At 38.2% G+C, this 14426-nt stretch overlaps 1 protein-coding gene across 3 annotated transcripts in view; it reads right to left on the reverse strand.

The window, feature by feature from the left end:
- The window catches only part of PLPP4 (phospholipid phosphatase 4), a 66990-nt gene that overhangs the window by 27770 nt on the left and 24794 nt on the right, over positions 1-14426 (reverse strand). For all 3 annotated transcript variants that reach the window (XM_030031084.1, XM_030031083.1, XM_030031085.1), the window contains 3 exons: positions 13846-13936; positions 10370-10433; positions 8675-8799 (listed from right to left, as the gene is read on the reverse strand). In XM_030031084.1, coding sequence (XP_029886944.1) covers positions 8675-8799; positions 10370-10433; positions 13846-13936 — 280 coding nt within the window. The remainder of the gene's footprint in view (positions 1-8674; positions 8800-10369; positions 10434-13845; positions 13937-14426) is intronic.

Here is a 14426-nt window from a genome sequence, read left to right on the forward strand (position 1 = left end):
TGTGCTTCTAAAACATGCTTTCCTTAATAGCTGTTTTTCCTATCTTTTGTAGTATCTCTCAGTTTCCACCTCTTCATTCCCTAAACTGCCCACTAGTCTTCCTTCATCATACACACAAAGCATGCTCAACTCCTCCATCTGCAGTCCTGGTAAATGGTGCTTTAAATCAATTACCACTCAGAATAGAAATAGTCTAACAATATCCAGGAAAGTAGATAGGTGTTCATTCTTCGTCAAAGACTCCATCTGTTCACTGCAAAACTGTAGCTTTTTCCATAAAGATCCTTCAAAGGATCTTACATAAAATTATTTTTTGGCAGTAGTAATTAAACTATTTGTAACTGACAGTCTCTTTTGTTAAATAAATCAGAAAAAGTAAAATTCTACTGGACACTAAGGCCAGCCTTTCAAAGATTTCAGACCTAAGGAATGGAAATCTGCTTCAGTTCATTTGCTCCACTTCTAAAATTGCTAGATTTTAAATGCATCCTGAAATTTATTTCTTTGCTTTGCATTATAGAGCGCCTTATGGAATTTTCAGAAGACTAGAGTATATATTGGGATAGCTTCTATTTTACAGGGCATCTATTTGTCTTCAAACACTTGTTCTTCATAGGATATTCCACAAGTGACACTATCTGACAGGAACACCACATCTAAGCTTACCTTTACATAGGCAATTTACAGCATGTATAATTACAACACGCACTGATGATCACTCTGTATCACTTGCCAAGAAATGTAGAAACAGGCTTTAAAAGAGAGTATCTGGCATACTCTGACAGCTCCTAAAGCATCATCTTGGTCCTTGTATTAGCTGGCAGTCAGCTCTCCTTGCACCAGTCCCCAAGAACAGTGCAAGAACCAAGGGAAAACATAACTTCTCACATACTGGTGCTCATTCCAGGACACCATGCATCCCTCCCTCCTCCTCCTCACTGTATCTAGTTCTACCACATACTTCTTTCAGACATGATCAGGTGTCTTCCAATGTTTTCGATACCTGGAGAGTATCAAGAGTGCAGTAGCCCAAAGAATTATCTCCTGAACTCCTTATTAGCATACTTGGTGAGAAAAAAGCAAATGTGCTACCAATGATATATATAAGTACAGAAAATGAAGTTAGCATGACAGAAAAAATTATGCAGCAAATTATTCGAACACATAGTAAACTGTAATATTAAACTGTAGCTTAATAGAGGAGAATCATACTGACATGATGAATTCAGAGCAATTTGAAATGAGGCACCAAGCTCAGGAAAGAAATGTCCAATTAGGTGGCTCAAGATTAGATCAGAGAGAGGTATTTATCCTAGACTGAACTCACAAACCATATAATAACTAGCCTAATTTTAAGCTGCAGGAAAATCCTACTCTGCAAGACGCTTAAAATTAATATAAAAAAATAACTTTTTTAATTTGTCATGAAACATCTGTATATAGCAATGAACTGATACTGTAAATGATACAAGAAGTCTTTTCCATCTTCAGTGTCTATGAATCTGTGTGGACCTGAAAGACAAAGTCTGTTTCCAGACTGAATTCTGTAAGATTTCAGTGTACATTGCTTCCAGACCAAACCTTCCAAAACCAGATAGAGGATAGCAGATAATCCCAAACTTCATATGCAAAATCTGAACATTTTTTGCATATTAAGGGTTCAAGAGTTTAACTGAGCTCTACTGTTCAAAACGGGGGAAAAAAAAAAAAAAAGAAACAACCCGCAATATTTGACAGAACTAGTTTTATATTTGTGACACTACCAGGAGCATAAAGTGAAAAGAAAATTTGCCCCTTTAATTCTCCCCCTACTTACAGCCACCTGACTGGTGATATGGCAACATCACAGCTACCTTACTGGTCATATCCTTTTCTTCTCCTCTGCCTCTCTGTCATGACCACCACTTCCTCTAGCAGCGTAATCGTAGTGTATCAGCTACAGATCTCCTGCAGTTCATGTGTTCCACTTGTAAAACTACTGGATTTGAACATGCATCTTTTGCTGCTTCAATTAATAGAGTAAGAACACAGCGGGGTTTAAAATCAAAGTCAGCACCAGCTGATAAAGCACTGGTGTGGTTCAAACAAGTCATCATTCTTTGTGAATGGAAGTTCTAACCAACTGTGATGAGTGACTTGCTGTGCATCTTCCATCCACCCCAGCATCCTTGTGATAGACACCTGACAAGGATCTGGAAGACTGTTTACTATCTAACCAGAGACAGACAACAAATAAACTTAACTTTTTATATCTCCCACTCCTGGAAAGTAAAGGTTTAATCTCCTATATAATCAAGGAATGGCCATGTTAATCACTTCATGTATTTTAAAACATTTCCCTGTGCTTAGAAAAAGAACTGAATTTTAACTGGTATGCAACTGAACTCTGGACTTCTCTCTTAAAGCTATAATGTATGACTGATTTAGGGGAGAACAGCTACATCTGGTATTGTCACTGTGTGCACCTCTCCCAGAACTCTTTAGAGGTCCCAGGGTATGCTTCTCCCTCCTTCTTTTGCAACAAATGTAAGCTGCAACACATGAACCCTATATGCTTTACAGAAATGTGAGCTCTCATATGGAAAACATGCTCAATATTTCTGTCACCTTAATTAAACATGTACTTGACATACAGTCTTCTATTCACACATAGAATCAGTCTTCCTAGTGCATGAAAAAACCCTGATGGTTTGTAGGCTGAACATGTTCCCTGAAGAAATTTAGATATATTCTCTAAACAAAGGTATTTACCTGATTAGAACAATGGTAATTTAAGACTAAAACAGGGACTATAAAGCTGACTTTCTCCCTCAGGATCCCATGGTAATCATAAAAATTCCAAATTTTGTCACCAAAATAAACTCAGACCTTTCTGTCCACATAAATACCGGACAATAAAATACTTGCTGCTTGTAGCCCATATAAAGAATGGCACATTGTGAAATCTCCCTTGAACTGGCAAATGCATAAACCTACTTAAAGTAGCAAACAACTGATATTGAAAAGAATCCTTTTGATTTCTTTTCAAGTTTTTAATCACTGAATATCTGGTCTACCTGGAATTGCTCCACTGGATCTAAACCTGGTATTATAAGCATTTATTTACCATGCATTTTCTCTGCACAATAACACATTGGGCAATAATTAAACTTAACAAGAGGCTTCTGCATGATGATAACTTTTCAACAAGAACTCTAACTTAGATGTTATTGATTTCAGATAAATAACACTACAGGATTCTAGGTTCATATTTTGTTTGTGGAAAGATCTTGTCAGCCTGACACAAATGTCTAAATTACATCAGTCATGAGATAAAAAGAAAGCAATCAATAACAAAAAGCCTTTATATCCATCCCATTAGTGTAATGTATGCCTGCAAATTCAGTGATCTTTTCAACTACCAGCTATGCATGTGGCTTACCCAATTAACTGTTCTGTGTTCATCCACCATATTTTTCCTCTTGTCAATGAGTTTTCATGTGCTGCATTCAGTTAAATACTCTTTACACATACATGACATTTTTCACCAGTTGGGGTGCTGGGCAATCATTACACTTATTAATTCCAGACAATAAAAGGTTTATACTGATTTCTGCATAATTTGTTCCATTTGTTTCATTAAATACACTAAATTATTCTGCCTGTATCCATTTGGTTGTTCATGTTCGTTTTTTATCTGTTGCTTGCTGCTGCTGTTTGAATCTTGCTGCAAGGAGAGAAAACCAGTGAAGGGTCTTTCATCAGTCCATCAGCAGTTGCATTATCTACTTTCCAGCAACTGCAAGGAGTGACCTGAGGAAACAATATATTCTCACTTCTGCTGCACATTAGGAAGGAGGTTTAAGAGGGGAGACTATGCCAAAAAAAAAGAAAAAGATACTGCAAAGGGCAGTTCCCATCACACTTCACCAAACACAGTAAAAAATTTCTTCAGAAGCTCACCACAGAGATGGCTGAATTCCTCCAGTCCTTACTATGGTCAGCACTTTCAGATGGTGTAACTCGCTCAGAACTCCCACTATTCTCAGGGCCATGTTTGAGACTTGCTTATTATTTGGATAACAAGCTTGCAAAGTACATCCAGAACAAACCCTGAAGAGTATGTGTGCTTACTCCACAAATCTTGGGAGGTTAGGATGCCATGAGGTACCTCCAAGGCAAGCTGCCTGAAGGCTCTCTGTAAGATGACTCTACAGAAGACACACAGGAAGGACACAGGCAGGAGGAAGAAATGCTGCATTTAGGATCTTCATAAACATCATTCTTTCATGGACATACTTTCATTCAAGTATGGACATAGAGAAGCTGCATGGTATCTTCACAGGTAGTAGCTTTAAATAGCATAAAATTGCCAATGGATTATAAAACCATGGAAATACTAAATATGGAAAAATAGACTTACATTTTGGAAGCATTTTAGTCAGAATAGCTACATGTAAACCTGGGACTCAGGAACACATCTAGGCTACCGGACTCAGGCAGGAGTCTTGGCTCCCCACCCCAAAATGTTGGTTCCCTCAAACAAGATGTACTGGCTCAACTGAAAAAAGAGGCAAAATATGCTCCAAACAATCCAGAAGGTCCGGGGACTCCTTTGATCCAGTAGAACATACGCTACTGGCTGAATTTCAATGGAGTCATTGAATGTTGGCTTGCACTTGTAGATTCTAAACTCAAGTTGCTGTTACAAAAAGTTATCAACAGAGGTCACCTAACTTCAACAGCCTTTCCAGAAAAGGACAGAGCTGGGAGACAGCAGCCTTGAATGAGGTACACCAGCTCAAAGTACATTTTCAGCAGCCACTTCAGGTAGAGTTCTACTCCTCGTTCAGAGAAGGTTGTAACAACCACACCGTCCTCATGTGGGTCAACCTCCTGTTCTGATTCAGTACAAAATGCCTCAGCTATTCAGGCAGCTATAGTTTGCATCTATCTGCAAGTCATTTTTTGGCTTTACAAAACGGTTTGTGCTCCATACATTTTTCTTATTTGTATTACACGCACTCTTTGGCACAGGGAGATGAAAGACATGGTAATTTAAGCCAAGAAAATCATCTGTGCTCTAATAAGGAGAACGCACTCTCCTTCAGGGCACAAGTTGACTGTCACAGTGGAAGACAGGTAGTTCACAACATTTTTATTGAGTACGCGAGGTCAGGTCAGGCCATCTGGGAGTGTCAGTACTGTCACTCTTGTTATACATCCCTGCGCTACGTTCTTATAGCACAACATTCACAGCACCACAGACCTTCTTGTTAAAGGCCTCATTTTGCATGGATGAGGTTTTAGATCCTGGTATTACAAAGCTTTTGATTGACAACCTGTCCAAGGAATGCCCTAAGAAAAACTGTTTTGAAGATGAAAATGGCTCTTGACTGAAGCTTCTAACCTCTCTTTATGAGCTGCCTGGCAGCTTTTACTAGTGATTTATTTTTTTCATGTGTTCAAGTGAAATAGAAAATACCAAACTGTAGTGGGCTACTTGTAACTATCATTCCAAAAGAGGTACTATAGTTTATGTCAACTCTCATCCTCCCCACTTATATTTCCATAGCCATGAAAATAGAAAAAAAACCAAAACAAAACAAACAAAAAAAACCCCCACAAACAGTAACAGAAACAAAAAACCTTTTCTTGGTGCTCCTTCACGAATTCCACAACAAACAGAGAAAGGATGACAATAATCTGAAGAACGGAACTTCTTCATTTTACCTAGTAGCAATCTTATGCTGAAGGAAGGGAGAAAGGAGCCAAGAAAAAATTTTGGACTGAGTTTATGGAAGGAAAGTTCACAATTACCTACTTGTTAAGAAGGCAGGAAGGACAGTTTTTTTAAAACTGAGATAAAAGAATAATGTTTCACAAGGAGTGGGAGGTAGAGGAGGTATAGTTCATACGTTACACAAAACAAAATACTGAAAATGTAGAATTATAGCAAAATTTCCAAATTATTATATCCTCAAAATCCTCATTGCTTCATAGGTCCAGGAAGGTAGTATAATGTATTTCCCACAATATTTTTTGCTTTTCACTCTTCAGTCTAGTGGGGGATAAAGTAACAGAAAGAAACTAAATTTATTATCACAACTATAAACTATTCTTGATAAAATAATACTGACAATCCTGGTTATCTAAGTAATTTTGCTACACAGAAGGAGCAGAGGTTAGCATTGTAAGATTATCAAATCAAAATGGTTTTCTTCTCCATTATGAGACTAAAATATGTATGGATTTTAAGGCTTCAAAACACAGTCTTGTCAGAGACTTAGATATTATAACATCAGTCTTCAAACAGCTAAGTACTTCAAGCAGCTGTAGAACTGCCTCACTCTAGCATACACTTACCAACAGATAAAAATTACTGCACATATAATATCTTTTCATTCTTATCACATTGTAATAAAAGGCTTTGTAGTGGGAAATATAGCCAACTCAGCCACATGCTAATATTTTATTAGTCAGTGACAGAGAAAGCTGTTCTCGTAATTTTGATCTAAATACACTGGGCCATCATTCTGCTCCAACTGAATTTTGTGTGAGCTGCAGTAACGTAACTCAGTGCTTATAAAACCAATACTGGTTAAAATTAAAACCCTAGTATGCATTCCATGGCTGCCCCACTGGCACGGGAACAAAGCACTTTGTTGTGTGACAAGTAGTCTTGGTGAGAGACCTAGTATGTGTACCAGAGCTAAGCAGAGCATGCTACCCATACAGTGTTTCTAGCCTGTGCAAAAACAAAAGCACCTGGGTGTCTTCTGCAACTCACAGTTTGTAGCCTCTGAGTAAACTGTTGCATTTTAGTAAAGGAAAGCAACCAACTATAACACTTGCTGCGGGCTACTCTGTAAATTCTAGTACATCAGTGTATGCATGCACTTATTTTAAGCCTTTGTTGTTATACATTGACAAAATACTTAACCTAGAGGACTGCAATTAAGTGTGACAGCTAGATCTGAAGACAGACTACAAACAGCAATAAATACCATTTGTACTAAACTGCATATGATATATTCTGCTATTGCCTCTTTAATGTAATCGAGGCTTATAAACAAAATTTGAGACAGCTAAGTTGGTTTATTAGTTAGGACTATAAAGCTTGTAACATATCCACAAACATCTACTACTCCCTTATCTGCTTCTGGGACTCAAACAAAAAAAAGGGAGCAAGATCAACTCCGAATTTCATTCATCTCATTACCCAACTTGTTTGCAATATATAATTCTGCACAATTAGACAATCTGAAGTTATTACTTTAAAAAAAGAGCAGAAGAACAAATTCCAGAGAGATGACTTACTGGTATTCAATTGGCAGTTCTCAGAAACAGAACAGCACAAGGCAACAAACAATACAGGAGAAAAAAAAAACAAAAAGCTCACAGTAATCAAGTTATTTTACAGATGAAAAGAAGTTTTATTAGACACTTGACATAAAACACTCTAGAAGTCAGCTCCTCAAGACAGAGAAAGGAATCTTTGTAAACATCTGAGTTAATACAACTAATTAAATCAGACATACAAGTTTTCATAAAGCCACCTAAATGTCTGTCAGGGTACAGCATAAGCTAGGAGTAACTGATTGAACCATCAGACCTAGATTGAGGACCACCTCAAAGCCAAATGGAGTGACAAGTGACTGTGCTGTCCTAGGAGCAGACAAGAAAACACAGAAACCCTAAACTGTGCCAAATTTACCCGTTTCCTGCCACCTCTTCCTCTAAATAAGATACTATTGATACACCCATTCCCCCATTAGATGCTACCTCTGTGCTGTCATGCTGACAGAAAAGTCATGACATTCTATCTATTCTCCTCTGCTTGCTTGAGGTGGGAACAGAGCTACTATTTACTCCTGCCTGTGCCTCAAGCAAAGCAGTCTAGTGGCAGTAGATATCTGAACATGGAAGTATAAGAACCCCTCAGAATCAAGGCCCACACAGACAAGGATCCCTTCTTTAGCCACAGCCAGCAGTGGATACTGTCAAAAGAGTAAGAAAACACGGAAGGAAAGAATCATCCTTCTACAGGCATACTACAATAGCTTCTAGTGCTATAGGGACTTCTTGAACCTCACTTTGTACCCAGCTCATTAGGACGAACAGCATCAAATTATGCACCCTGATCTCTGTGTGTTCCTTTCTACCCCTTCCTCCTTCAACCATACAGCCTCCCACGAAGAAACCTTAATGATAAAAGCAGTTGAACTGTCTTTGTGACTTGAACTTTGGTTTAATAGATCTAGTACTTGAAAGATACTAACTAGATCTTCTCAAAACTATGCAGGGGTCAAACATGCCTTGTCACATTTAATATTTCAATGGAATGTAACAAAATAAATATTTACTACATAGACAAAGGTTGCATACAGAGGTCTGCATTAGGGAACAGATACACCCTCAGAACCACACTGTTTTCTTTAACCTTGAATACTGCTTCACTCTACTGATAGTCCTGCTATGGCTCTCAGTGAAGTCAGGTGATTCTCAAGATAAGGAAGGGTCACAGGCTCACAATTTTATTTCCAGAAGAAAATTTCTAAGGGTGGTGACCTAACACAGAAGACCAGGCCCCTCCCGCAAAAATCAGGTTCATGATCTAACAAAAAAAGAGCAATTTGAAAACACAGGTAGGACAGCTTTTTACAAAAGAGGCACTGCATTTAAATGAACTTACAGGAAGAGTGGATACTCGGAAAGCTTTTTCTGCCTTCAGACACCAGATCTGGATCACCTGTGCAGTGCATTTCAGAGTTCATTACTCCATCTGGAAAGCAGCGGTAAAAGAAATCGGGACGCGGTCTACAAAAAACACCATGGATATTAAAAATATAAAAGCTGTAGTAACAAATAAACCTCAGAGTGATTATTACATTTACTGCTTATTACATACAGAGTTCATTCCCTCCTGCCTTAACACAGCAACAGAAATCATAGAATCATTTAGGTTGGAAAAGACCCTTAAGATCAAAGAGTCCAACAGTAAACGTAACGCTGCCAAGTCCACCACTAAAGCATGTGTCTCAGTTTAAGGTCACTTTTTTGGCAGGCAGGCTTTCTCAGGGAAGCTTCCAGTGCAGCATGCAAGTGGGAGTTGTCTCTGAAAACAAACACGCAGGGTTACTCTTGCCTAGAGCAATCAATCTTGCACAGCACTTCCAGTGCCAGAGGAAAGCAGCGTAGCAACCCCACAAAGTTGCACAAGTCTTGCCGACACACCTAGCTGAGAACAGGACTACAACTTACGCTACAAGACTGGCACCAAAACAACCACCAAATTCTAATGCCAGCCTTGACGCTGACTCTCTAAGTGCGCTGAATAAAGCTCTGAGTTTCCTTTTGACCCTGCTCTAAGCTGAATGACAGCATGTAGGTTTGACTGGTGTCATACTGATCCTGAGCTAATAAACCATGTAGAGAAGCAAGGCAAATGACCACAGATTCAGAGACAAGCTGACAGAGCAACTAGTTGGCTTGGAGTGCAGGCAAAATGAGCTCATGTCTGCCTGAAGAAGATGGTGCAGACATTCTTAATTATATTTCAAAAGCACTCTTAAAATAAAAGTGCCAAGTGCCATCATTGTCAGGGGATCGGTACTGTAGCAGAGAGGGTTCGTCAGAAACCAAGCACAAATACTGCTTCCTCAAAGCTGCAAAACAGGTGAACAACAAATGCAGCATTGGACTCTATTAAATAGTGTTATGAATTCAAGTTAAATATATATTTTTCAGCTGAAATTATTCAAACTTTTGATAATGATCCAAAAAATACCTAAAAAAAAAAAAAAAAAATCATTTTCCAGAGAGGTTTGTTTGCTAGTATTTTTCTGAACCCTTCATTCAAATTTATGCTTCCCTAAAAAAATGGCCTACCTAGGACTCCACTTATTGCTTAGCTCCAAGGTTTGTTCTGCCATGGACCTTGATATTACCTGGAAATACCACATTCAGTAATATGCTTCACAGAAAATGCATGCACTGCGTTATATAGAGACTCAATTGATTTCTATTTGCAGACCAGTGGCATTGGCATCTGAACTGCCCCATGCTGTGACTCTTCCTTCTGTATTGCCAACTTAATGAACTGATTTCAGCTCACACCTTTCCTTTCAAACCCCTCGTTTGTCTGGATCCGCCAACCAGTCAAACAAGTAACAAAACACAAGGGCATAGATTCCTACCACAGCTGGATGTCACATAATGAAGTTGTGCAACACCTGCACCAGGGAAAGGACAGCTTCACAGGGGGCTGTTCTAACTCAATGTGCTTTGGAGCAGCAGCTATCTTTTTATTAAGGTGTATTGTATTTGTCAATCTGTCTTCATTTCTCTTAACAGTTAAAGCTATCATTTATAACATGACAAGACTTACCTTCCCACTATTAATTTAATAGTATTTGTGCAGACGCCATTCAGAGCTAGAGCCAAGGAAACAGCTACAAAACAGAATGAAAAAAAACAGAACAATAATAACCTAAATACCAAGCTATAAATTGCAGCATTACAGCATTTGATTTACAGACTGAAACCTTTACTGGACTGGAAACTGAATGATCTTTGCAGCCTACTGTTTTTGTTATTACCCAGAATAAGGACAGACCCCAGAGCACCATAATAATCACATGACTTTGTTCTGCTTTTACTCTTGAGAAATCTTATTTCCTTATACAAAGCGAGTTTTCCTATCATGCCATTTGCACAGGCATAAATCATCAGATGAAAACAATTATTAGAGAATCAAGTACTGTGTTTATCAGTTCTACAGTTTACTAGATGAAAATCTTATGCTGTTTGGGTCAAGGAGAATTCCTGTATAGACCTATATGTAATATATATACACACGTATGAGTGTATGTGTATGTTTATGTATGTATATAAGTATGTGTATGTATGACACAATTAAACAGTCCACTTTCACACTAAAGAATTGCCTTTTGGCTAAAACTAGAATTGGATGATTTTTTTATTATTATTTTTATTTCAAAAGGATGTAGGTGTTTTGACTAAAAATCTTGCAATCTTCCCCTTACGTTTGCTCCCAGGATTAACCAATTTTCTTAATGAAATTGGAGTAATAAACAGGAACTGTCATACGAGGTATGACTGAATCATTTTTTTTATTTGTACTTGCATGCCGAGTCCCTAGACCTTCCAAAGAACCTCATCTAAAGATGAACCTCCTCATCTACATGTGGAGATCTCTGCATTGACTTCAGTGGCACTTGGACCCACTGCATACACTCCTTTTAGATTAAAACTGATTTAATGTTGCAGTTCACACTGTAGCTCCCTCTAACAACACAAGAGCCACTGAATTTTATTTCCCTTAAGAAGAAAAACTATCAGGCAAATGTCTGATTTCCAGCAGAACAGTCACAGTAATATAACTTTTGATTATGACAGCTACACAAGTTCTTTTCTCATTGGACTGCTGCCCCAGATGCTGCACTTCAGCAGCACTCATCCTGTCTCCATAAAACCATTGCCTAAGGATATTATAGATCATAAAAATGTGTGTGCTATAGGATCTATTTTTCTTTAAGTTAAAAAAAAAAGAGGTCCTCCATCAAAGCAAAAACAAAGGTTTTCTCAGACTATACCAATAGCTGCCAGCAAAAATAGAAGAACAAGTCAATCCTAGACACACTGATATTGTTCAAAAGTTCTTCCACTTTCAACACCTATGTTCACAGTGACCATTCAATCCCATGCCCTCTTTTTCCTCTCAATCGTTTTCTCTCAGTTATTTATGGTAATTCCATGGAGAACTGAAATTTTCCACAAGTCAAATGCTCATGACCAGCAATGTCGCAGCACTACATTTCCTTTTTAAAGAATGGGAGATGTAGATACCTGCTTTCTGACACACATGGTAAAGTCTACTCTTTTCACCGAGCTTTGTCTTGATTGTTGATTGCATATCTGACTGAACCATGCTTTCACTGTTGCATATTCCTAACAATGGCAATCCAAGTATCAAATGACTATGAATGTAAGCTGGTGAACAAAATGAGAACAAATGCAATTTGTTTCCTTTAGGCAAGATTCATACTGCCCACCAAAAGTCATATAATCTAGTCATTAGAGAGATGTAGGCACTTCCAGGGGAAGGAATAAGGGCACCTACATTTGGAAGCTAACTACTCCTTACCCTACATGCACTGAATCACCTTCTTTATATTAATGGCTATATGAGAGGCAAAGTATTTTTACATCCTTTTAACCTTTGAACTCTTCTATGTATGATACCTAAAGAAATTCACCTTTTGAGGCACTTCCTAATCATTCATTATGAATATTATATGCCAGCTCTCAGCAAATCAGCAAAGCTCCACCACAGTTAATAAATCCTCACATCAGCTTCACATCACCAGACACATTAACATACTGAATCATATTAATATATGGTACACTTGAACATAAATAAGCCACAATAAGTTCAACACTTATGGCACATACTGAACAGGGATACCCTGTAGAACAGAACATCAGGCTTGGGTTTCCTTAAAGTCTGGGTAGCAAGGACAATACTGGGGAAGCTGCCAAGTTTTCTCCTGGACATTATAGAGGGAATCATAACAGAAGCCAAGAACAGCAGAAAAAAATTAACATCTCCTTAGAACAAAAAGGTGAGAATAAGTGATGGAGAAACTAATCCAAAGGTCCTTTCCTTCTTAAACAACAGAAAGTGAAACTCAGAACTCTGATTGTATGCATTTTGTGAATCAGAGTAATTTCTACTGAATGGACTTGTCAGTAAAATATCACTATGGGACATTTCAGAACTTAATACAAATGACTGGTAGCAGCCAAAACAAAACCAGGATCTTTTCACACTTGTGTTAGAGAAACTGAAGAAAGAACAAGCTATGGGAACCCAGCCTTATCCAAAAGAAATTTTCAAAGGCAGATACATAGTGCCATTTACATCCTATCTAGCTAAGGCAAGGCTGAGTATCAGTTTGACCTTATGATCTAAGAGCCAATAAATTAAAGTGTAAATTAGCCAGTGAAACAGAATTTCAGAATCAGGCATGTTTCAAACATACTGCCAACAAAAACATTTGCACTTCTTAGCGCTTCACAGTATCCTCTGCCAATGAAAGTGCTTTAGTCAATTTTGGTCTCTGACAATATCCATATAAAAAGGATCTGGGGATATATCAGTAAAAGATTTCAAAAGATAAGCGCAGGCAGAATTAGCTGGAACAGTTTAAGACTTACCATCCCCATTGTTTGCCTGCTCCTCTGCTTGAAGTTGCTGCCTACAACTGTAATTAGACTTCAGCCATTACACAGCCATAGCAGTTCATAGTCCAGGATTAAGTGCACATCTAATTCCACTGGCAGTTTAAGATGAAACACCAGCTTGTGATTAGAAAAGCTGAGCCATGAGCACGGATTTTGCAATGGGGAACAGTAAACTCCAGGAGAAGGTCAGAGAAAACAATGAAAGGAGTAATTTCCTACACTAAGCAGCTGAGTCTCGCAGGACTTTCCAGTCAAACCCTTAATTTAGAATAGCTGCAAGTATAAATAAGAGGTAAGTAATAGATTGGCTTTGACAGAAAAATATACATCTGAACGGTCTCTCAGATGGTCTTGTCTTTGCTGATCGAATTCTGGTCCATGCTAGCTAGATTGTGGAATTAAGGCACAGAATTTGTACATTTAGAAACATACATAAAAACAAAGGCTTTTGTGAGATGGCCTGCAACTATAACTGCCCTGAAAACTACTGTAATGGACTGTAACGGAGACAGGTTTTCTTCAAGGCTTAGACTACAATTGGAATCAATCTCTGAGAGCTGTCACACATTTTCCGTCTTGAAGTATGACATACATTACCTAAGAAAGCCTCTTTAATTTCAGTCTTGTCTGTTCGCCGGATTATTTTCACCACAAAAATGACTGCTAGTGGCGTAAGGAACGAAATTGCCTGTAAGAGATAAAAAATATCATGTGTGAGAGCATCCATTCTTTTTCAGTCCAACTGATTAATAATTAGTTCCAGTTAGCTCCATTTAAACTGGAAGGCTGAATGATCTTTGTCAAACTCCTGACCTTAAGCAAAGTGGGATGATTTGTCTTTGCAACTACAGGGCAATGAATACATTAAAATCGCAATATAACTGTGGGTTATAATTGATTTGTTATTGCCTGGAGCTGCATTTAAAATGTCAGCTTCATAAATGAAAAAGCAACAGTCTATAAGGTCCACAGAATTCATACACTGATCCATACAGATCTTGTACATTTTTTTCCACACTAAGCATTGCTCCAGAAGGCAGCCCAATCCAGGCTGTGCTCTCAGTGAGACCCTATTCAACATAACAGACTCCAGCACCAACTTCCTGACATTTTAAAATGCTTTTGATTTTACTTTTTGTTTTCTTTTTAACTCTCATTCTTGAAAGCATTGAGAAGAT

This window comes from Aquila chrysaetos, chromosome 11 (assembly GCF_900496995.4).
Source record: "Aquila chrysaetos chrysaetos chromosome 11, bAquChr1.4, whole genome shotgun sequence".
Taxonomy (NCBI): Eukaryota; Metazoa; Chordata; class Aves; order Accipitriformes; family Accipitridae; genus Aquila; species Aquila chrysaetos.